General features: G+C 36.6%; 1 protein-coding gene across 1 annotated transcript in view; it reads left to right on the top strand.

Annotated features, from left to right (window-relative positions):
- Positions 1-26,031, top strand: part of LOC150096529 (acyloxyacyl hydrolase-like) — a 236,400-nt gene that overhangs the window by 20,117 nt on the left and 190,252 nt on the right. Inside the window, exons 2-3 of the mRNA XM_090408466.1 lie at positions 14,255-14,411; positions 18,347-18,446. Of these exons, the coding sequence (XP_090264592.1) occupies positions 14,255-14,411; positions 18,347-18,446 (257 nt within the window). The remainder of the gene's footprint in view (positions 1-14,254; positions 14,412-18,346; positions 18,447-26,031) is intronic.

Below are 26,031 nucleotides of genomic sequence, written 5' to 3'. Positions count from 1 at the left end.
TACCACTTTTTCTCTCGACAGCCACCTGGTTTGAGCAAGTTTGGGAATTTTATGTGTAGCTATATCAGCAGCTTCTTGAATAAGTACAAAATCTCTTTTTTAAATAACGAAACCTGTGGTGAGTTCATAATTAAAAGAAACACACGTATTAATCACAGTGAAAATTATTTAATTGTAAATTATAATTTACAAAAAAAAAAAAAAACTAATTTTCATATAAAGAAAGTTCTGAAGCCCTACTACACAGACCAAATTTAAACCGCAACGACGTTCTTACTATTCCTAAAGTATGGGAAATTGTCATACAAAATTGTGTAAAATAATTATTATTAGTTTTTTTTGTTTTTTTTTTGTTGTTGTTACTTCTGTAACACGTTACGCACGTTTAATGAGATTCAATCGTAATCATGCGCCCTAACTGTATGTTATTCCTATTATTAATAGGAATAACATTAATAAGGAATATAAAATCTCTCTGCCGCTTACCACTGCGGAAGAAGTAGGAGGTTAAATCCTTCAGAAAAAGCTTCTAAGTATGAGAGTAAAACACTGACTGCATGACTAGCGCATAGAGCAAATGAATGACAAACGCAATCCATCACAAAAATAGATGGGACGTCATCTTTCAACAGTTTCTGAAATCCACTGTTAACGCCCATCATGGAGGAACAGTTATCACTACCAAACCCAATGATATTGCTAAGGGGAATGCCATGATCCAGCAGAAGAGTTTTAACAGCACTGTAAACACTTTTAGCACTTCCGTTCTCTACACATACTATGTCTAGTAATGCATCAGCTACATCTTTTTTATCTATATCAAAATACCGTACAACAACAGCCAAGATTTGAGTGATGGAGATATCTGTACTCACATCTATTATAATTAAAAAGTTTTGATTCATGCATATTTCGGTAAGTTGAGACTTTTCATGGAATGATATTCATTCCTGAATAATATAAGAAAGTTTGAAGTTTTCTTCATTGCCAGCAAGTTGGCTATCCGGAAATGCGCGTTTATACGTCGTTACAAAATGATCAACATGAGAAAATGGGACGTTATGCTCAGAAAAGAAGCTAGCAATTATTAACTCACTCCTGGCTAATTTGTTTATCCTCTATTGACATTTTCTTATTAAGAAATTGAGTAATAACAGCTGTCGACTTAGCAGACTGATAATTACTTTTATGTTTGGCTGAATCTTTATGCTTTATTAGCACAGATTTGTTTGCCTTTTTAAATGTAATATTACAACACTTACAGTAACTGGTATCTTTGCTGTTCACGTCTTGCTGCAGCCAATCTTTTAATTCAGGATATTTTAACCAATCTTCTTTAAATGCTTGAGTATACCACTTCTTCTGTTTTTTCTTTGATGGCTCCATATGGTTGGATTGGAAGTACCATAAATATGAAAATAAGTAAAAATATTGATAATTTAAAGAATTTGTCAAACACTGTACAAGCACAAAGATCTCTACGATAACACTGAAAGAGGTTGCGCTGTATGTATGTAACGATGTATAGGGTGTCCCAAAATTCACGCAAGTAATTTTGATAGAAAACACAGGTTTTTAATTAAAAATTGTAATTTCTTATTGATTCATAAAGTATACAGTATAGGGTTATGCATGGAATAGCATATCGGGTAAATGGCCTCCACGGCTTTGCTGGCACATACGCACTCTTTTGTCGAAATTTTCCATGACCGTATTGCATAAATGTGGCTGAATTTCGTTGATACAGCGCTCAATTTCCTCCAAGGCGTGGGAGGTCGTGGGCTTGTTGGCATAAACCTTAGACATCAAAAAAAAACCAAAGAAAAAAGTCCAACGGCGTTAAGTCACATGATCTGGGCGGCCAATTCTGATCACCAAAACGGGAAATTACACGACCAGGAAATGATTCGTGCAGTAATTGAATTGTTTCTCGGGCTGTATGGCATGTGGCACCGTCTTGTTGAAACCACATGTCGTCCACATCCATATCTTGCAATTTAGGCACAAAAAACTGGATTATCATGTCACAATAGCGAGCACCATTAACTGTTATTGCTTTACCAGCCGCATTTTCGAAGAAGAATGGACCGATGATGCCTCCAGCCCAAAATCCGCACCAAACAGTGACACGTTGTGGATGCATTTGTTTCTCAACAATCACTCGTGAATTTTCTGAACCCCAAATGCGACAATTTTGTCGATTAACGAAGCCATCAAGATGAAAATGATTTTGTTCGAAAAATAAGCATCCACTTGTTGTTCCATAATCCATTCAACGAACTCCCTTCGCTGTGGGTGGTCAGTAGGCTTCAGTTCTTGAGTCAATTGAACTTTGTAAGCATAAAGATGCAAATCTTTCGTGAGAAGACGCTGTAGAGAGCTTCTCAAAATGCCCAATTAAAGACCACGGTGCCGAATTGATGTTCCTGGACTCTCAACGACACTCTCACGAACTGCTTCGATGTTTTCTGTTGAACGACGGCCAGAGTGTATAAGATCACTAATTGATCCAGTTTGCTTGATTTTTTTAATTAATCTTTTCACAGTTGAAGTTAAATCACTATTCCGACCATATTTTGTACGAAAATTGCGAACTGTAGCTGCCAAACCTTCATTATTTTTAAAACATTGCTCAACAATGAAAATGCGTTGTTCTTTCGTGTAGCGCTCCATTTTTAATAATCCTGGATTGTCAGCTGTCACGCTGTCTTTTTTTTTTTCTCCTTGTCAACACTTTACCGCCCAAATGGCGCTAAATTTAAATCTTGCGTGAATTTTGGGACACCCTGTAAAACCTGTGTGATAAGAAAGGGAAAACGAAACCAGAACAGAGCAAAAATGGTTTATCAGATTTATATGCCGGCAAATGTTGGTCGATTGGTAGAACCTCTGTTACTAATGGCTCAGTTAAGTAAATTTGAGCGCGGTTAGTAGTTGGAAGGGACCTAATCGTTCGATGCTGTTGGCGCACTCTCCCTCGATGAGTCTTTGGACTCCCTGGAGGTGTCAAATAATAATAATAATAATAATAAAAAATCGTGAATATAATAATAAAATATGACAAAAATATTAAAATTCAAACTTTTGTTCAAATTTCCCAAGATTTTGGGAGTTTTTGTATTAAAGATCCCTAGGTAGCGGCTAAATTCCCTAGATCTTGGGAAAAATCCCAAGGAATGGCAGCCCTGGTCCTAATTGCTTTTAATATCGTCTTTTTTGTTATTAACTTTCATGTTTTCGTAGTAATTAACATTGTTACCCGCCAACCATTAGGTTGAGGAGGGAGGGGGCGAAACTTTTATTTTAGAAAAACAGGTCGAATCTGCTGTATGACAGATCAGTTTATCTGAAAATAAATCGAATAAAATGTTTATTTTGAGAAAATAAACACTTCCAACTAATTTTATTAATGGTCAATCAGGTACATGAATTGATTTTTTTTGACTACACAACTCAGAAATTCGACCGTAGATCATGTGTATGTTACTCCTGATCATAAGTGATTTTTTTTTTTGCTAGCTAACAAAATAAATTGTAGTAGTATAACTCACCCCCCCCACACACACACAGATACACACACGATGATGTCTTTAACTCGACATGAGAGAGGCTTGCGTCCCTATGATCCTGAAAGCTGTGTCCGTGATAGCATTTACCAACAGAGCCTCCCAAGGTGGGGACACGTCAAAAAGATCAGAAGAAAAGAGTCTACCTAGTCCCCAAGGTTAGAGGTTAAGCATGGGTTCGACAACCCCATCTCGTAAAATATCTGCTGGTAATAAAATAAATATCAAGTAATCTTCTATGGCAGCAATTCGGTTCGACCCAAGTTTTAGAATAATGGATTCCGAATACAATCGTGTAACGTAAGAGTTTGTATAGAGCCGAAAAATTTCATGAAATCGCCCATGAATTAAATAGATATGAGATGTATCCATCTCATATCTTTTAATGAAAGGATTACCAAGCTAAGAGAAATGAATCTAGATAATAATGGACAAAAAATTGGAAGGGAAGAGGGAAAAAAATATATATATATACATTTATTTAAAGCCAGAACCTTTATGAAAAACAGGTATTAATGAAGAAGATTTGATTAAGTTGACAGCAATGTATGATAACCAGTACATTTAACCAAGTTGACCATATCGTAGGAATTAGAGAAATTGAGGGTGACTATTTTGTAGTTGGTGCTATTCTTAGGGCATTTTTTCAGCACAGGTTTTTTATTATATATCAACTGAGATATAATATTAAACTAAATAAAATAGGAGCAAAGAAATTATGGGACTGAATTCAAACCAATTGAAAAATGCCGAGGTGAGAGAATTAAAATAATGCAAACATTATTTTAATTCTGAATTACATCAAGGATAGTATAAAGTAACAGTAAAAAAACTGAGAATTCAAAGTGAAATACACTGAAAAAAAAAACAGGTTTAAATTAGAATGTGAAGGGGCAGTAACCAATATGGATAAAAGTAATTATCCCAATTAACCCATTACGATATTCATGCTGAGTAACATAAGATAGGTTATCAAGCGAATATATCTGAGTAGATATAAAGAGAGCAGTAAGAAAACCAATAAAATAATCAGACAACAAATACATGAAGAGATTGAAGAAATCTAGAAAGAGTTAAAATTAAATAACCAAAGAAAATTCCATGAAATTAGAAACCAAAAAAGTCTGCATATACAAATATCTACTAGAGATGAACAGATGGAGGAATACTTTGAGCAATTCCTCGATTTGCTCATACTTTTGAACAGAAAACTTCACCATATTGTTTAAGTCTCATCTCTGGGATAGCCCCGAGGGGGGTGGAAAGAGGGCAAGATAGTTCCATTGCATAAAGGAGGTTCCAAGACTGCTGTTGCAAATTACCATCGATCAGCATATCAGGAATCGTTGTCAAGGTTTTGGAGATATTAGTAAAGAGCAAAATACAGGAATGGATAGATGAAAATGGGATACTGTATGGAGGACAGCATGGTTTTGTGAAGGGTAGATCATGCCTCCAGTAACTTGCTCACGTCTTATAATACAGTGACGACTGAACGGGATAAGGGTAATGGATTTACAGTGATACTGCTGGACTTTGCTAAGGTCTTTGATAGGATACCACATGGAATTCTAATACGTAAACTGCAGCACATGGGTATGGATATAGGGTTGGTGAGATGATAGGAGGGTGGTTGATGGAGAGATATCAGAGAGTAGTTTATTCGGGAGTGGAGTCCAAAATAAGGCCTGTTAACTAGTGGTGTGCTGCAGGGTTCTGTTCTTCGACCACTGCTATTTAATTTGTTCATTAATGATATGGGAAAGGAACTCAGAGCAACTGTTTATTTATTTTTGTTTATTATTTTAACGGTATAATAGAACACAGAAACTAAGTAAATAATTAATTTATTAACTTGATGCTGATATTTCGCTGGTATTATAACCAGCATCTTCAGAGCACAAAAACACCGTTTGTCACAATACGCGAGACTAAAACAACATGGTGTACTTAAACAAAATTGTAGCAGCAACACAAAGACTAAAGTCCTGATTTTGGCGCCCTCTATCTGGAAAAAAAAACCTATCATATATTACTAGAGTCCTAGAAAAGTGCTAGTTTTTTCTTAATATGACTGTCTCCCAGATCTTCGGCAAGTTAATACAGCCATATTTGTTGAGATTTGGAGTGTGTTTTAGGACTTCTGTCGCCTCTAAGAACAATCTCTCTGATTTATACGGGTTTCTGTGTAGTACTTTTGTGTTTTTCCAGTGGATCCTGTGTGCAGGGGTATCCAGAGCATGGTCTGCTAGGTCCGACTTCCCATAATGATAATTTCGGACGTATCGTTTATGTTCGCTGATGCGGATATTCACAGTTCTTCCTGTTTGACCGTAGTAGGCTTGATTGCATGAGCAGGGTTCTTGGTAGACTCCTGGATATGATAAAGGAGGAACGCTGTCCTTGGGTGAGCGGATGAGGGCGGCTAATTTGCTACATGGTCTGAATGTAGTGCGTAGTTTATGTTTATTGAGAATTCTTGAGATCTTTTCGGATGTGAATTTAATGTAAGGGATGGTGACTGTTTTGTTGTAGTTCTCTGTGGTGGATGGTGGGAGGGGTTTCTTAGGAGTGTTTAGTATTTTGTTTATTTTATGTGGATTGTAGCCGTTGGCCAAGAAGGTGTAGCGTAAGTGAGTCAGTTCAGCAGTAAGAGCCTTGTCACTGGAACAGATTGCTCTCGCTCTATGGGTTAGCGTTTATAATATGCCATATTGTTGAGAAGGATGATGGTGTGATTGTTTGTGTAAGTATCTGCCTGTATGTGTGGGTTTTCTAAAAACTGAAAATGATAAGGAACCATCTGGGAGACGTGTGATGAGTGTATCCAGGAAGGGCAGATAGTTGTTGGCTTCCAGTTCCATACTAAAGTGGATTTTTGGATGTTGGCTATTTAAATGTGCTAAGAATGTTTTCAATGTCTCAGGGCCATGTGGCCAAATAGCAAGCACATCATCAACATAGCGTAGCCAAAGTGTTGGTTTGAGAGTGGCTGTATTGATTGCTTGTTTTTCCAGGTGTTCTATGTAAAAGTTGGCTAGGGGGAGGAAAGGGGGGAGCCCATGGCTGTCCCATCAATTTGTTTGTATATTTTCCCTTTCCATGTGAAATATCCTGCATGTATTGTGAATTTGAATAGTTCAAATATATCAGGGGGGAAGTGTGACTTCAGTAGATTGAGGGTTTCTATTAGTGGTACATTTGTGAATAGTGAAGTGATGTCAAAGTTTACTATTTAGTCTGAGCTTTTTAGGGTAAGGTGTTGTAAGATGCTTTTTAAGTGTGCTGAATTTTTGACAAAGGAGGGAGAATTGTTAGTGAGAGTGGCTAGTAGCTTCGCTAAATGTCTAGCCAGTTTGTATGTGGGACCATTTATACTGTCCACAATTGGGCGTAGGGGTGTGCCTGGTTTGTGAATTTTTGGTGATCCATAGATCCTCGGTGTTTTAACAAGGAAGGGTTTGAGTTTGTTAACTGTGTCTTTGGGCCAGGAAGTGACTTTTTTTAATAATTTTCGTGCCTTATTCTTTTGTGTGTTGGTGGGATTGTGATCTATAATTTTGTATGTTGACTGATCTTGTAATAGTGTGTGCATTTTGTTTTCATATTCAGTTGTGTCCATCACCACAGTTGCATTTCCTTTGTCTGCTTTTGTTATGGTATGGCTGCTGTTGTGTAGTTCCTTTATAGCAATGAATTCCTTATGTGGGATATTATTTTTGGAACTGACTCACTTACGCTACACCTTCTTGGCCAACGGCTACAATCCACATAAAATAAACAAAATACTAAACACTCCTAAGAAACCCCTCCCACCATCCACCACAGAGAACTACAACAAAACAGTCACCATCCCTTACATTAAAAGCACATCCGAAAAGATCTCAAGAATTCTCAATAAACATAAACTACGCACTACATTCAGACCATGTGGCAAATTAGCCACCCTCATCCGCTCACCCAAGGACAGCGTTCCTCCTTTATCACATCCAGGAGTCTACCAAGTACCCTGCTCATGCAATCAAGCCCACTACGGTCAAACAGGAAGAACTGTGAATATCCGCATCAGCGAACATAAACGATACGTCCGGAATTATCACTATGGGAAGTCGGGCCTAGCAGACCATGCTCTGGATACCCCTGCACACAGGATCAACTGGAAAAACACAAAAGTACTACACAGAAACCCGTATAAATCAGAGAGATTGTTCTTAGAGGCGACAGAAGCCCTAAAACACACTTCAAATCTCAACAAATATGGCTGTATTAACTTGCCGAAGATCTGGGAGACAGTCATATTAAGAAAAAACTAGCACTTTTCTAGGACTCTAGTAATATATGATAGGTTTTTTTTTTTCAGATAGAGGGCGCCAAAATCAGGACTTTAGTCTCTGTGTTGCTGCTACAATTTTGTTTAAGTACACCATGTTGTTTTAGTCTCGCATATTGTGACAAACAGTGTTTTTGTGCTCTGAAGATGCTGGTTATAATACCAGCGAAATATCAGCATCAAGTTAATAAATTAATTGTTTACTTAGTTTCTGTGTTCTATTATACTGTTAAAATAATAAACAACATGTTCGCCGAACACAAGTCTGTCCACACGTTGTTGATTTATTTGTTAATGATGCAAAGTTGGGTAGAGCAATCGTGAATGCACGTGATGTCAAAATTTTGCAGGATGCTTTGGATAGATTGGTAGTCTGGGCTAATAAGAATGGATGTCAGTTTAATGTAGCAAAGTGTAAGGTTATGCATTTTGGGGTCAAATATTGCTGCAGTATATCACATTGGTGGAAATGTACTCCAGGAGGTTTGCGAAACCAGAGATTTGGGTGTGTTGGTGGATAAGTGGTTCAAGTTTAGGGAGCACATAGCAAAAGTGGCTAAAACAGATCACTTGGTTACTGAAGAATACTTTGACAAGCAGAGATAAATAAGTTCTTGTTCCTCTTTATCAAGCTTTCATAAGACCCATCTTGACTACTGTGCCCAGATCTGGGCCCCTGGGTTTCTTCTTGATGGGGAGGAGGGAGAGGGGATCCAGAGGCGAGTGACCAAGATGATAGTTGGTCTATGGAATGAACCTTACGAGAACAGGTTGAAGATCTGTGGGTTGCAGAAATTGGTTGATGGGTGATATGATTGAGGCATTGAAATTACTGAAGGGTTTTAAAAGATTAATTCAGAGGAAATTTTTGAGAAGAGGTCTGGTGATGGGAGAACTATGAACCATCCATGGAAACTGAGCAAGAGTGTAGTTAGCAAGGGTGTTAGAACTAGGTTTTTTACTTGGAGAGTGGTGAATGAGTGGAATAAGCTTCCAAAGTTTGTTGTGGGCGCCATAGCTGTAAATGAATTCAAAGCAAAGCATGACAGATACTGTGCGAATGCCGAATAGTTGTTCTTGATATGTGTTTAGGGTCTCACTCGATGAGTCTAAGGACTCCTTGGAGTTTCCTGTAATAATAGCCCAAGTATAACGCGACTCAGAAAGAACAAAGCGGCGGGTCTTAAAGTACCTAACTCGTCAAATGTGGTAGTAATAAATTCATCCGTATAATTTTCCTTCACCCAATACTGGTTGAATTCCCTTTTAAGGGATATAGGCAATTAATACAGCCCACTTACCATTCCTTTAATGCATCCTTTATGGTCTAATATTTTATGTCTGTAGATATGTGTTCATGGTAGTAGTTTACCTGTTTTGAGAGACAAAAAAGTTTCTGGGGTGGGAAACCTCTACCTCTGTATGAGGACAGCTAACTTGCTTTGATTTAAACAAACAAAAAAATCTGATAAAGGTTCTTTGAGTCATAGACTATATTCGAACTCTGGTCTTTCCACTCAGAGCTCCATTGAAATGATCGACCTGAACTACGGAGTTTCCGGAATTGAATTAACTACAGAAATAAACTTAGTATGGGAAACAGAGATACCCTCAGAATAGAAAGAATTATTAATCATACGAGTATATAAAAATGAATGTGAAAGCTCAATGGATACCACTCCTATTCACAGTATATAAATGTTTATCCACTATTATATTAAGAAGGATCTTAACATATGTTAAAGAAAATATAGGTAAATATTCGAGCATGATTCCAAAGAAATACATCCGCGGTTGATCAGACTTAGATTAGGACAAATAAGAAAACATGGAAATTTAATCAACTGTTGATATTATATAGATTTTAGAAAACATGTGATAGCATTCAAATCTCATAAGATAATAAATGTAATCAAGATTTGCACTAGTGATGACGGAAACCTGGAATTGGCTAATGGGATCAGATCCGAACTTTTTTTCCAGCGCGACTCTTGGAGTCGCACTCTCTGGCTTGAGTTTCTCTTGCTCACTGTCAGACGAAGCACTAACGAAGTGTGTTTTTGTTACTGTAGTATTAACACAGTAGTTAATTTATGTGCGAATTTTAAGATTTAAATATGATATCGCTAAAATGTCGAAGCGTGCAGTAGAATATAATACAAGGCCGTTTTAGCCCTATCTAACTTTTGGAGACTGATGGTAGTAAAACTCTGCCATTAGTTAATCAGATATAGCGAGCCCAAGGCTATCAGTAATTTAAGTGATGGGCTTGTTTTATGAAGAGAGTACGGCATACAAGTGCCACCATCCTGTGGTCGCTAACCCTAAAGCAATACCTATGTTTTATGCACAATTACACTTTCATGTGAATTAACTATTTATATAATTTTGGGAGCATTATAAAATTCCAAGTATGGTATGCACTTTTTTCGAAATCACTTCCCCTCCCAGGTATAGCTAATCCATGTTATGATGAGACGTCATCCACTTGAGCATTTGTTTCCGCGGTTTTTAGAGAACCTTGTAAACAAGGGATGTCCTTTCACTCGTTTTATAATTTAGCTTTGAAGATATTTATTAGTGAAGCTAAAACTTAACATAAGTAGGACAGTAATATTATGCTGATGGTATCTGTCCTGTTGAAAAAATATTGAAGGCATTAGAATCACATTCAGAAAATTAAATTTCTATTAAGAAAAAAAATAACAACTAGGATTACAAATCAATCAGAAAATAGCCGAAATCCGAATATTTAAAAATTTATAGGAAGACAACCAAACAGTCCTTAGTTATCCTTTTTTTTTAATACCTGATCCACATACGAAAGGTCACATGACCTATAGCACATTAGTGCCGGGTGTGGGCAAGAGGGATAAAGAAAGGAGGATTCTGTTCACATTTTGCTTGCACAGATGATGGGTTGTAATCTTTTGGGAAAAGCAGAGTCTAGGAGACTGCCACAAAGGACAGAAGTAGATTGAATGAGGTAGTGATGTTGGTTTTGCGAGTTTCAAGATGGACTGTAGGGCGTTGGTTATCAGTGGCTATTGTTTTAATGATCATGGAGGGTAATAATAGTGACAAATTCAGCAGAGCACTGTCCATGAAAATATCTATGATGTAGAAAAAGCCCAAGATGGAAACTAATGAAGTTTGAAACTGAACGTCTGTGAGTGAGGGATTGAAGTGGGTATGGAGTCATTAATTAGCCGGATTGCTCTCTTCTGGATAGAATGGAGCAATCTTAGAGGATTATGGTGCACCTCCCAAATATGGGAGCAATATTCCATGGCTGGGCAGATTTGGGCTTTATATAGAGTTAGCAGCTGTGAAATTGTGTCTTGTGCATAAAGGTACACCAAGTGTTTTGGCGACTGCAGAAGCTATAGTTGAAATGTGTTTATGCCAGGAAGGATCTAAAGCGCAGGACAGACCAAAAAGATAAATCTGATTGTGCTTGGATATCACAGTATTAACTGAAGATAAAAGGGAGGCATGCAAGCTCTTTCTTGAAAGAGATCAGACTGGACTGAGTTTTGGTGTCATTGAAGTTTACGAGATTGTCCTTGCTCCACTGAGATAGAAGTTCTGAGGATTCTATTACTTGAGCACTGCAAGGTTTTTCGAAATGAAAAGGATGAATGGAGTGTACTCTAGTCAGCAAAACTATGGATAAGATTGAAAGTCTGAGAGAGCAGGTCATTTATATTTACTCTCCTCAGATGTCATTGTGGACGGTTTACTCTACTCAGATTTCCCCACCAATTCAAAAGCACCCTGGGGTACTTTTGAATTGGTGGGGAAATCTGAGGAGAGTAAACCGTCCACCATGACACGCAGTGAGTGGTCAGTGAGAAAGTTGTTGATCCAGTTGCAGAGTGAGAAAGGCAGACCATAGGATGGCAGTTAAGTAGGTCCCTGTGCCAAACCGAGTCGAATGCTTTTGAAATGGCGAAATCTTTTGAAATCTACATACTTTTATATAACAGTTTAGTATAGATTAATAGAAATTTAAAAATGCAACTTCTTCCTTCAAATATCTTGGAACATTGATAAGTCGAGACAGTAAAATTACAAAAATACAAGCTAATATGAATAACTTCAATAGATCTCTTTTTTTTTTTTTACATTATTTGCTACTTCTAAAATTCAAGCATAATTAAAATAGAAATACACACACACAAATCATCAGACCATATTGTTTTATATGGAGCATAACAGATAAGTAGGATAGCTCAGCAGCGCATTGAATTCTTTTCACTAGTAAGAGACATGAGAATTCTAGTTTCCTAGTACTAACTGATAAAATCAGAGCACACAGAGTGAGATGGCTTGGACATATAGAAAGATGAGTGAGAAGAGAATAGTCAAATAAAGGTATAAGATAAGGCATCATGGTAAGCGACTAGACAAAGCGACGGCAACATTGCGAGGATTAAATCTAAAAATACTTTGCTGACATGGGAATCCTGGACTAGACCTCAAAGTCCGCAACATGAAGCAAAGAATCCTAGAGATTTAGCAAGCCAGAAGAATATAATTTAGTTGGATGACCAGCGTTTTCAACTAACCAGAAACAAAGCAGTTGAAATTGTCACTAACATTATAGAAACAATTTCAGAAATTAATCTCCTTTCCACAGTTTCTCAATTTTTTTCTATAAGACAATGGTTATAACAAAGATTTATTGAAATAGATTTTTCGTAAAAAGAAAGTAAAATACCTTGAAACAGAAACGGAGTGTACACAAAATTACTTTATATATTATTTGTAATACTTTTTAATCCGCCAAAAGATCTTTTAGTTTTTGCGAGTGGTAATGAGCTATCTGGCCAGCGTGGTGCTATAAGGTCAAATACCTCCCCATGAAGACAATACAAATGATGAATAAAATAGGAAAATTACATACTGGCTCGTCGGTCTCCCAGCATAAAAAGGGACGCGTCCTGGACTTATGCAAAGGGTTCAGGTCGAAAAATATGCTACAGTCTCCACTAGCTACAATGAGTCCACCTATAGTGCTCAATGATAGGATATTAGTAGGAACATCCCGCAGATATCTACGGGATGATGATAGATTGGAAGAACTGATGAAGGAATTGGAACATATAAAATGGGACGTTGTGGGCCTTTCGGAGATAAGAAGGAAAGAAGAAACTCTCATGCGATTAAAAGATGGACATCTACTCTACCACTGTGAATGTGACAGAAACTCAACTGCTGGTGTAGGATTCCTAATAAATAAAACAATCAAGGACAATGACCTGTTTGTAAATAAAATAACATCAAGAATAGCTGAACTAAGTCTCTTCATAAATAAAAGATACCAACTGAAAATTACACAAGTATATGCCCCAACCATGGACCATCCAGATGAAGATAGAAGATTTCTATGAAACACTAGAATCCACATTAAATAATTCTAAAGAATTCTACATAATTATAATGGGTGACTTTAATGCCAAAATTGGAAGCAGAGATGACCATCTGAACTCCATCGGCAAATTTGGATTTGAACAGAGGAACGAAAGAGGAGAAAGACTTGTTGAATTTGCAGAAGAAAATAAATAACCTCTTTAATATGAACCGCTTTTTAAGAAGAAAATGGACTAGGAGAAGCCCAAATGGACAAACTTACAATGAAATAAACTTCATTCAGAGTGGATACCAATGGATGGAGCAAGACAAAGAGGAAGACCGAGAAGAAGGTGGAGGGATAAACTGGAACAAATTGCAGGAGTGAGATGGATGGGAGAGGCAGAAAACCGAATGATCTGGATAATCATGGGGGTGACCTTCTGTCCAGCAATGGACAGAACTAGGTTGAAGAAGAAGAATGAGCTATTATCAAAATGAATATTAGCTACCTTTTTTTTTAAACTTCTGCACACACACCAAAAAAAGTTTTGAATAACATAAGACAATTTCACGGTTAAGGAATACGATACAGTAGAGTCACTACTTTTTATGATTATTCAAGTTCATGCATCCTTCCGTCCCAAAACTGATGGTGGTTGCGGCGGTAGGTTATGCGGTGTCTTTTATTTGCATTTCTGCATCATAAAAAAAACTTCGTCACGAAACTAGCTTCGAAGTTATTAGAATTTCTATGTAGAAACATAGCTTGGTTTAGATTGCTTTTAACTTTCCATGTGAATGGAATATTTTCTAAAAACAATCGTATTTTCATAATGTGTGGAATCAGTGTTATACCATATTAAAAAATGCATACCACGAAATTATTCACTGATACAAAAAAAAAAACAACCTTCATCTGAACAAAAAATTGTCACAGTATTATTTACTGTGATACCATTTTTTTTAATCTCTCATGCGTAATTTTTTTTCTCTTTCACAGCATGTACAGCGCTTGTGGCTTTGGTGGAACAGCTTGCAGAAGTTAACAATAAGACAATAACCAATGCAGTAGCTGAAATTTGTCAAATATTGCCTGGCGAATATGGAATCTTTTGTGATATCTTAGTTCATATTTGGGGACAAGCAGTTATTGAAAAGTAGGTAGCATTTATATTTCGCCTATTTTCTTCATGTATATATGTACGAGTATATTAATTAAGAACATGTATAATTCACAACAGCAAACAGCATAGGTGGAGCACGAACTAATATCCTCCTCAAATGTACTTCCAGAGAAACAAAACCTTGGGTCATCTGAATATTCCTTTTACTGCCTTTTTATATTGTTCCTTAAATTTTGAAAGATAATAGGTTAATCAGAGCTGTAGTAGAAGAGTAGCTCTATCACTGTAACTCCTAAGCTGTCCTATTGAAGCAAGTTTTTTTAGCCAACAGTCGATATTATGTAAAGAAAGTTGACTTTCATTTTTAGATTAACACACAAGTGAGAACAATGATGCCATTACTGTCTAGAAGTGGTATTATATTTTTACACATATTCCTGCTGCTGAAAAAAAGTTTTTTTTTTTCCTCAAAAGGGTGATTAAGACAGTGTTGAAACCGGCCGCGTTAAGTATTAAGCTAATATGCGCAAATGGAATTGTGCTAGCGATAGGTTCCCTATTTGTTATAGATGATCGCTAACTCTGTATGAAGGTGTTTGAAGAATGTTGTTGTTGTTCTTCTACAATCATCCCCAGAGAGTCCGGGACATCGAGGAAGAGTTCTTGAAGGTGTAAATTCTTGGTACCTAGTGTAAGGTTGGAGAATTAAGTAGATGAAATGGTGAGTGTGAGTCCCAGGACTCACTTGGAGGCGTCATTAACAATAATAATATTTCCCTTTAAAAACATTCAAGGAGAAATATATTATTTCAGTGTATACACTGAAGCTCATTCCATTCATTGAATACAACGCCATGTAAAGAATCTAGACCTCATATCCTTCGTGACCACATCCGAACTCAGCATCGCTGGATAACTTCAAGTTCTCTCTCTGCCTGACAATCCAAGAGCCTGGGTAGATCAGTCGGTTTCGACGATGCCCTTTGGCTGGAAAGACCTGAATTCGAATTCCGTCTGGAATGTAAAGAACTTTATCAGGGCTTTTCAGCTGGAAGAGAGTTAGTCAATCACATAAGTAATTTTTCGCCTGTAAATTGTGTGTTCTACTGGCCGATTTGCCTGCATCCGGGACGTAGAATACGATTTTCCAGAATGGAAAATTACTTTGTCATAAGGCTAACTAGCTTATCCTCCAATTATAGGTACGAAATTCAAGGGTCCTTGGAAGATAATGGGCGCTGAAGTGCCTGCTAGAACCACGCATGATGATAATGACATACTGTAAGATCCCTCTTACTAGCTTGTATATCTCCTTCTTCTATTTCTTAAACATTGACTACATTCTTTCAATCTATCTTCAGGTGCAAGCCCGATATGATTTCGCTTAGCCGATGATGGTTCTTTTCGACTATTTCCTAATCTCCATAGAACACCTAGATGAGTATCTCGGAGCACAGTAACTGTGCTCTGATCTTTATCACACCACCTTTAGTAGTGTTGCTTATAACTCATTTGTCTACCATAATCGTTAATCTTGAGCTTCACCAACCATTTGCAGCAAATCTCCATTAATACAATACTCTGTAATATCTTCAGTACATAATGCATAACCTTGCACTCAGTAAAATTTAATTGACTCTTTAACACTTGCCTATAGAATGAGTGAATTCATGTCAGGCTGTAAGAATTCTGTATGTCCCTCATTCCACCCTCCTTCCATCATAATTCAGTGTTTTCCTCCTGATCCAACGTTATTAATATACAACTCAAACAGGAGTAGTCTAAAGAAACTTAAAACAAGAATATAAAAATTATACTTAGATGATATTTTCCTAATTTGGATTCCGGATAAAATGCATTACTTAATTTGCTGAACTATCTCAACGACTAGACTTCCATTCTAAAATTTATCAATCCATTCAACATTTTATAATCTGATATCATTGATCAATAGACATGCAGTGCAAAAAGAAATGACCTAGATAACCTTAGTAAATAAATAAGCAAATGCTTTAACCCACTTTTTTCCCTATTGGAAATGAGCAGAATTTTTTCCCCTAACTTTTCTCTCTGGCTTTTCAGCTGTCAATGCTAGCCAACTTCATTCATGGTTGGCTACTTACGATTTGACGACTTTCAATGCGAGAGCATGGCAGACAACTGATGCCATTTCGTATTACTGGATTTTAACTAGTATATTTTTCTAAAAAATTGTGAATTCTATCTTTTTTTTTTCTCTCTGATTTTCGTAATTAAAATCCCAACTTTATAGGGAGGTTAATCTCACAACTTTCAGGGAGGCAGGGGAAATCTATTTGTATGTATCCAAAATCAACAAATCGCTATACATTTGAAAAACATCCTTCAAAAATGGAATCTAGCAGTCTTCTAATGGTGCAGCGTTATGGACAATGAAGCGCTAACGGATCACTGGACATATCCATCGCCTATAAAAAAAATTTTCAATGTATTCAGTAATTTAGGTGCTGAACACATAGCTTCAGAACGAGACATGATCTCCCCGAAAGCCAATTTGCAACAACAACAAAAAAAAACTTTAGAAATGAGCACACTCCATGTTAAACAGGGCACTTCTGTGTTACTTGGTGCTTCTACTTTTCCAGTAAAATTTCCACTGAATGATAAGTAGCAATACTGCTGTGGGTTGCTCTTTCTTTCAGAGCAATTCAGAAGTGTATTGGAAGGTCCAGAATCATGGACTTCTGAAGCGTTAATGAACCAAAGAACTAACACTCGCAAATTGCAAGCATTCATACCTAGTTTTCTCTAGTACCCTGTACTTATTGGTTGACTTCTTTTGAATCGAGGTTCAAATCCCATTGTGGCACAAATATATATGAAAGTCTGTTTTTAAGTGTTAGGCTATTATCATTGTCTACTGTAGGACCACCACTCTCTTCTTTTTATGTCTAGAGTGGGCTTAAAAGACCAATGTCTGAAATCTAGTGCATGGTCCCAAGGTTCTTTTTATCCTGGAGGAAAACTACAATCTTGTGTTTTTAATCCTACCTGGTATTATTGTTTGAAATACTGTCGATTCTCTAGTTGAGTTATTATAGAATTAAAAAGCTGCGTTTTTGAAGAAGGGAAAGGATTATTTGCTTGCATCAACTAGAAAACCAGCTGAGCTTTTGTAGAAATACCCCTAGTCAATGAAACAAACATAATAATTTCGATTCCAGCGCTGTAGAAGAAGGCTAAACCGATCATTTCTACTTTTTATTGCAGTATTTCTTCTAAGAATTCTACTTCATTTTCAAATTTTCCAAGTGAGACATGTATTTTTACATCATTTCTCTACATTACAATGAACTTTTCTTTTTTATATTTTTTAAGTTTTACATCCATCCACAAATGGTTTTATGCAAACCTATAGTACCATAGGAGGATTGGAATCCGTCTTCAAGGCGTGAGTTACCCGACCACCCCCGTACGAATCAGACGGACTGATGGGTAGTCACAGGATCTTTTTACTCCTGCAAAACGACAGTGGACAGAGAACACGTTATCAGAGTACAATACTCTGAAGTTGCATTGAGAATATGATATTTTAACATGGTTTTCGCAAGAGCACTAACTTTCAAGATACTGATCAGCGATTACTGCGTCATATAAAAGTATATTATCTGTGCCAACAAGATATATATGATGAGATTTATCACCGGGAATAATAATATTCTCGGATTCGAATAATAATGTTTATAACAAAATATCACAATTTAGTTTTTCTGGTATCGTAAGGAAAAAATTTAGGTCTTACTTGATAACTGGTCATCAGGCTCACATTGCTACTTTTGGTAATTTGATTTAAATAATTCATATTAACTCATATTTATTTTCAAACCATATTTTATACACAAACTAAATTATATAAATTCTTCAATTAGTAACGTAAATCTTATTAGCAGCAACAATTTATCTCATTTCCGCTTTGTTTATTTTTCCAGATTAAGTAGAAAAGAAACACCTGATGTGATATGTTACAGCTTGGGCATCTGCCATGTTGATGCTGGTCAAGAATATTGCCATCTTTTTCCAGAACCCCAGGTTGGTTATAAATAACCACAGGCTGTATTTTTAAATTATTTTGTCAAAAGAAAATAATTTATGAAACTCAATGGTACAGATTCCATTAATTATAATGGGATCTGTACCACTGAATTTCTTAAAGTATGGTAGATTACTATGGCAAGCAGAGCTGTCACGAAAATGGACAATTAACTGACATTTTCATAGCGTTTATTTATTCTATTTATATTTTTAAGAGCAAATTCTAGCATTGATCCTGATCCAAGAAAGAAAGGTATTTCGGTGCTTTTAAGTGCGCTGGAGTAGTGCTAAATTTGATAGTTTATCTACATTTCTCCTCGCTGCATCCACAACTCTATTAAAGCCCTGCTTTTGAATAATTCAAGTTACTTTTGTGCTACCGTTTTTGTATGTATGCGCATGCCTCCCATTTTCGGACTTTTTTTAATTTTTTTTTTTTTTTTTTTTAATTTCTGATAATTAACGATTGTAACATCGCAGCGTTAATAAATGCCACTAGGTGATGCGTTCATCACAATAACAAACTTGCCTTGTCTCGGATATCAGAAAACAGATAAAAGGAACACGAAATGTGATACCGTTCAGGGTCAACATTGATAGACGAGGTCACGATCTAACCGTCTTAGTGTGTCACTAGTAATAAGGTTTGATTTTCTAAACAACCGCACCTTCGATTTCTCTTTATATCAACTGAAGATATATTTATGATATCCTGCAAAAGGCTGCTTTGATTTACATTACTTCATTGTGTTATCTTGCATTTATAAATTACATTGGAGTTTTTTTTTTAGCGAATGAAGTTTCACAAAAAAAATTTTCGCTTCAAAGTAATGCTCTGATCAGTTTACACTTTTCACTAACAGAAAGTATTAACATCCGTATTTTCATTGACTTAAATGTCTATCTTGTAAGTTTACCAGACCATATACACATGTATATCGGCACTACTCTTAATGCTAACTTTCAACAGAGGTGAGTCTCTCTCTCTCTCTCTGTAGATGTGCGCGCTTACAAGTGCACAGTCTGCACAATTTGTGGCATGTTTTCGATTACTTTTCTAGTACACCATGATTTCTTAATTTGAGCGTATTTTTAAACATACCATACAAATATTTCTTTTTTTATATACATACAAGGCCTTTTCTGGAAACGAGTAGACAGACTTAACAGCCTGTTAGGTAATTTTGAGACGAAAATGCTATATCAGCATATGCTCAATTTTTCAAACGTTGGAGCTCTGGACAAGGTCCAAAGTTTTTAAAGCGAGAAAAAGAACTGATTGGTAATCATGGTCGATATTTTAATACTTAAGTCTAGGTAACAACAGTAGGCAACAGCAATTTTTAATTAAATAATTACATAAAATGTTGGATAGTTATCAATAATTGACTTTTAGTCAATTATTGATAACTATCCAAATAAAACCGTTGCCTCTTTTTTACATTTAGCATTTCACAATAAATAAACAGGGAGGCGCCATTTATGATTCCACTCCAACGATCACCACTTGTTTGCCATTTCTGCTAATATAGTCGATCCCCACTTTACGGCTTCCCCAACTTACGACTAGTATAGTACGCCCACAGATACGAGACCCTTTGACACTTCTGCTCATGCCAACAGAAGGAGAATCCATTCGATAATAGGGTAATCAATCCGTATAGTAGGATGTTTATTATTACACGTCGGAAAATTAACTTCTCTTTTATGATCATTGTACTTTTTAAAGTGGTAACTATTTTGTTTGTATAACAGGTGGAAAATTTTATCTATAAAGCATGTGATTTCACTTGTTGTTGAGCAATTCCTTCATCGCCTTATTTCTTTCTCCCCTTCAACATGAATTGACTCTTCTTGGTAGTCTGCCAACGAGAGCTCGCGCTTATGTGGTTTGACTTTTTTTATAAGATTTTTCTATTATGAATATATAGAATGGGGATCACAGAAGCATATGCAATCGGGTTGCTGCTTAGTAACTGTAATGAACACCGTACAACCTCAAATATTTTAGTTAGTATGATTTCTAAAAAGTGAATTAACATTTATTTTTTTATCCTATGATTGAGTTTGCATCACAAAAAATTGGATATGTTTGCATTTAAAAAAAGAAATGTCTCCAGATCACATCACAATTGCACAGGAAGCCTACAGCTTAAAGCGAGCTAGTGTAATTTTTCCTTGCCCTTAAACAATTCGCTAATGCCTGTTTCTGAAACGGTTTAGGTAAAGGTATTAGAGCCAATGCCCTTGGCCTCGTACTATGTGTTGTTGGAGACTGGCTACTGATAGGGAGCCAGTCTCCAACAACACATAGCACAAGGCAATCAATGATTTTCACAGGTATCCTGACAAGAGAGTACAGTGTTTTGTCGAATCGCATGGCTAAAAACCTGAATTTTCAACAGTGGTAAACCTTACTTTCATATGCCAAAGATCAATTCAGAAAAGGCAGAAAAAAATGCTTGAAAATACTCATCTAACGGCGACGGGAATCAAGTTGATAAATCTTTCTGGAAAGACTTGAATTGAAGCAAACGCCATTTCCACATACACCGTCTCACTCTTCGTTGATTATCCGTTTCCGCTCTTCCTTTCCCGTATTAGGCCTTTCACTTACCGAATAAGAATATCATGGTTTCCCTTTCCTTTCAGTGATCTATTTGTAGCTAGAATAAGCTGGTTTTCTAAGCATCTCTCTTTCTCAAAACCCTACGTTTACTGAAGACATATTCTCCAAGTTCAATACATCATCCTCCTTGACACAAACTCGGAACTGTGAAGATCCTTGCAGACATGACTCGCTATTCTGAGGACTTTCTCTCCTGACAAGAATTACCATGTATTAAAGATAAATACTCAATAGAGAAGGCAGCACTTGTTTGCCATCCTCTTCATCGGTGGCTGCTATAATTAGTGATAGACATCGGCCAGATATTTCTGATTGGCTACTCTGATCTATCTCTGACTGGTGGAGATGGAACTGCCCACTCAGTCTCCAAAAGCTAGATGGGGTATAAAGTCCTCGCCTACTCTCTATAAGGGGAATAAAAGGCGTTAGCTGATTTTTTTTATTAGTTATTTTGCACAATAAGAAACTCCCGCTATCAGATATGACACCTTGAGATGAAAAATATACAGTTTTTTTTTTGTGTCAAGGCCAATTTGCTAACATATTAGCTCTCAAACTTACAGACTGAGTTCCACTGTGATCATCGATATAATGTAAATGTCTTCAGGTGGGAGATGAATTTCATTGCCTAGTCGGACCATCACACTTCTTATTGGAGGCTTGAAAAATAACGTTGTTTTCTAATGAAAGTTTTCTGATTTAATCTAACTCTTATATCCCCTAGTCCTAACGATAATCTCAAGAGGCCAATAACCTTTCTTGGATGAGATTCCTGTTAAAAATTGGAGCTGACAAGAATATATATGTATGTAAATTAGTTTTTTTACCTTGGGTAATGTATATTAGGGTTACTAAGTAATTTTATAAACTTCGTTATTTTACTCCTAATCTCAAGTAAGCAAACCGTTAAGTTTGCGCCTGAACGTAGTTGAAGTCTAAAGGTGGGAAGAGCTCTGATCACTATTCTTAGTATTTTCCCATAATGTAAAGCATATCTCACTAAGAGATGTATACTGCAATACATTATGGGTGGGGTCACTACCCCCGGTTTCAACCTTTTTTTTGAGGTTTCCTCAGTGAGTAGCTAGACCCTAAATACCAAGGTTTTAGTAATACAGAGCATTATCAACTTTACCTATACAAGTTGCAACAAGGTGTTATTATTTTTAATAAAAATCTCTGGAGGAGATATAGATGTAAATTAGTTTTTTTTACCTTGGGTAATGTATATTAGGGTTACCAAGTAATTTTATAAACTTCGTTATTTTACTCCTAATCCCAAGTAACCAAATAGTTAAGTTTGCACCTGAAAGTAGTTAAAGTCTAAAGGTGGTGCAACTCATAGTAAAGGTGGGAAAAGCTCTTGTATAGAGTAAAGTTGATAAGGCTCTGTATTACTAAAACCTTGGTATTTAGGGTCTAGCTACTCACTGAGGAAACCTCAAAAAAAGGTTGAAACCAGTCTGGGTAGTGACCCCACCTATAATGTATTGCAGTATACATCTCTTAGTGAGATGTACTTTACATTATGGAAAATACAAAGAATAGTGATCAGAGCTCTTCCCACCTTTTACTATGAGTTGCACCACCTTTAGACTTCAACTACGTTCAGGCGCAAACTTAACGGTTTGCTTACTTGGGATTAGGAGTAAAATAACTATATGTGTGTGTGTGTATATATGTGTGTGTTTGTGTGTGTGTATGTGTGTGTGTGTGTGTGTGTGTATATATATATATATATATATATATATATATATATATATATATATATATGATGATGTCTAAGAATAGTAATTTTCTTCTTTTTCTTTCTTCATAGTAAATTTAATTCCTGGGAAAAGATTACAATTTTTCTACAAATTAAGTCAGAATTTGAAAGATACCAAACAGTGAATCATGTACGCATTGAAAGCAAACTTGAGAACAATCTCTTCCATCGCGTTACCTTCAAGTCAATCTGGTTGTGAATCTTGTTCGTCCACCTGAAATAACCAGCGTATTAGAAATGAGGACGTCAACGATATCAAGAGAAAATACTTAGGATAAGAATTGTAAAGTGTGATTGCACACGGGGGTGTTGATTGATAGACACAATAGATCGAAACTATCAAAGCTTATTTCAAGGTAGTTGGTCTTGTTATTTGATGTTAACCATTAGCGAATAAAATCCATCCTATAACTGTTTCTGTTCACAACCGTAGTAAGCAGAACTCCTTTAGTCCCAAGTAACTTTTGGAAAGTAGTGAGCAGCTTGTCTCTATCTTTCAACTACTACTGACAACGAAACCTCAAGGCTATCAAAACATCGACATTTCAGGAGAGAGCACAAGTGCTGCCACTCATGGTGCTAAATCTCAAAGTGTATATAGTTTGAAATAGTGTGCACCGTATGGCAGATTTTACAGGATGACTTAAATAGGCTGACGGTATGGACTGAGGTAAATGGCTGTCAGTTCAACGTGGCTAAGTGTAAGGTGATGCACTTCGGGAGGATGACATCGCATGCTGTTTACTATATTAACGGAACTGAACTGCAGGAAGTTGATGAGACAAGAGACTTGGGAGTTATTGTGGACAGAAAACTTAAGTTTAAAGGGCATATTGCAAAGATTGCTAAAACATCACATCAAATTATATGGTTGTTGAGGAACACCCTAACAAGCAGGGATAGGGAAGTTATTGTTCCACTCTATAAGGCATTGATAAGGCTGCATTTGCACTATTGCGCACAGGTCTGGTCGCCAGGATTTCTTGGTGATGCGGAAGTAGTGGAGAGGATTCAGAGGCGGGTTACAAAGATTGTTGCAGGTATGTGGGATGTTCCCTATGAGGATAGATTGATGATCTGTGGGCTCCAAGAACTAGCTGATAGACGTAGGAGATGAGATATGATAGAGGTATTTAAATTGTTAAAGGGATTTTACAGGTTGATACTGATGATATTTATAAGACCAGTGCAGGATGTGAGAGAACGAGGAGCCATCCCTGGAGATTGTATAAGAGTGTGGTTAACAAGGGTGTTAGGACTAGATTTTTTACTTGGAGGGTTGTGAATGGGTGGAATGCTTTGCCAGAGGTGGTTGTGAATGCTTCAACTGTGAATGAATTTAAGAAGAGGTATGACAGGTATTGTGTAAATAATGGTTAGTGTGTCGGGTCTCCCGCAATGAGTCTTTTGACTCCATGCAGACACCGTTAAAATAATAATTGAGTTTGTAGGATTCGAACCCTTTCTTTTTCCGTAAAGGAAACTTTACCTACAGGTTTTATGTCGTCTGACTGGAGAACTGGCTAAATAAAGCCTAGAAAGGTTCTACTTTGCGACAAAAATAGAACTGAAAATATTTTTGTGGTCTAGTGTTTTGCTGCAAAAGCTATTTCCATAGGGCTACACAATTACTTATTATATTGTTATTTGATTTTTAGTGGAACCTGTGGCATAGTAATTAAATAATAAAGCAACACGTAAAAACCACAGTGATATCTTTAATTAGTAAAACGACATTAATTTCGTACTAAAATTAATAGTACATCTTCAGTGTCTGTAACAGTAATAGGAATGGAATACAAGCAAAACGCTCGGTGGATCACCTATTAAAATACAATTGTTACCGCGTGCTAGGAAATAATAGAAATAAAAAATTTTATCTATTAAGATAAATGGTTTTTACATAAGATAAGTCTCCCGGATCTTTGAGAGAGACATACAGTCATTTCTATTTAAAGCCAGTCGGTGTTTATATCTTCACAACTTTGTTTGAATAAGCGTTCATATTTGAATCTGCATCTATGGAGGAGAACTGCTTTATCCCACTGGACACTATGAGTGGAGTCAATAATGTGCTGCGCCAGACCAGACTTCAGAGGTTTGTTATAATCAATATAATATTGATGTTCGTTTATTCTTTTTTCCAAAGAACGGCCAGTTTGTCAAAATAAGAAACATCGCATTCGCAAAGTATTTGGTAAAAGCCAGCCGAAGATAGAGAAGACAGTTTATCCTTTGTAGAAGGTAATAAAGAAGAAATTTTGCTGATAGGAATATATTATTATTACTATTATTATTATTCGTGACACCTCCAAGGAGTCCGAAGACTCATCGCAGGAGGACACCTACAACTATCTCAACCACTACACCGAACCTCTACTACGAATCATCTCCATCAACGCCATCTACCGCCCACCATAACCACTACTAGTATTTTTTGTCTGTAAATTGCGTGTGTTCTAAATGTATGTTGGAATCAATCGATACTTTTTTAGAATTCTACTTATAGGTTCTGAGATTCCTGGGATGTACGGAATAGGAACGCTGCAGACTGTTGAAGAAACTCCATTAACTTATAATGATGGAAAGTTCTTGTTGTAAGATTATTGGGGAAGAGCAAACTTTATGTGCTCTATGAATTAGAGATTTAAGAATGCCCAAATTTTTCAGACATGTGGTGCGCAGACGTTTTGTGAATGTATCTGGTAAATGTAGGTTTTCGAAAGACGCTTGTAGATAAGGTACCAGAAGACCTTCTAGTAAGGAAGATGTTCAAAAATGGTAAAGTACCAGAGTTTTCTTTTTCCATAGTGAATTGGATGCGTGGGTGAAGGCTATTTATCCGTTGTAGAAAAGTGGAAAGTTCATCTTCAGTGTGTGGTCAAACAGCAAAAACATCATTGACGTAATGGTACCAAAGAGATGGTTGAGGATGAATCGATGACAACATAGTATCTTCGAATTGTTTCAAATAGTAGTTTGCCAAAGGTGGAGACAGAGGGCTACCCATGGCAGTACCTTCAATTTGTTTGTATATTTTGTTTTTCCAACTGAAATAACCTGAGTGGATGACATATTCGAATATCCTTGCGATATCTGGAGGGTAATCTTCATATAAAGAATTGACTGTGTCGGTTAATGGGATATTGGTGAACAGAGAAATGATGTCAAAACTGACTAATATT

Source organism: Typopeltis vanoorti, chromosome 18 (assembly GCF_054136105.1).
Source record: "Typopeltis vanoorti isolate ZY-2024b chromosome 18, IOZ_Tvanoo_1.0, whole genome shotgun sequence".
NCBI classification, from domain to species: Eukaryota; Metazoa; Arthropoda; class Arachnida; order Uropygi; family Thelyphonidae; genus Typopeltis; species Typopeltis vanoorti.
Note: the sequence above shows the minus strand (reverse complement) of the source record. Positions and strands in the feature narration are given on the sequence as shown.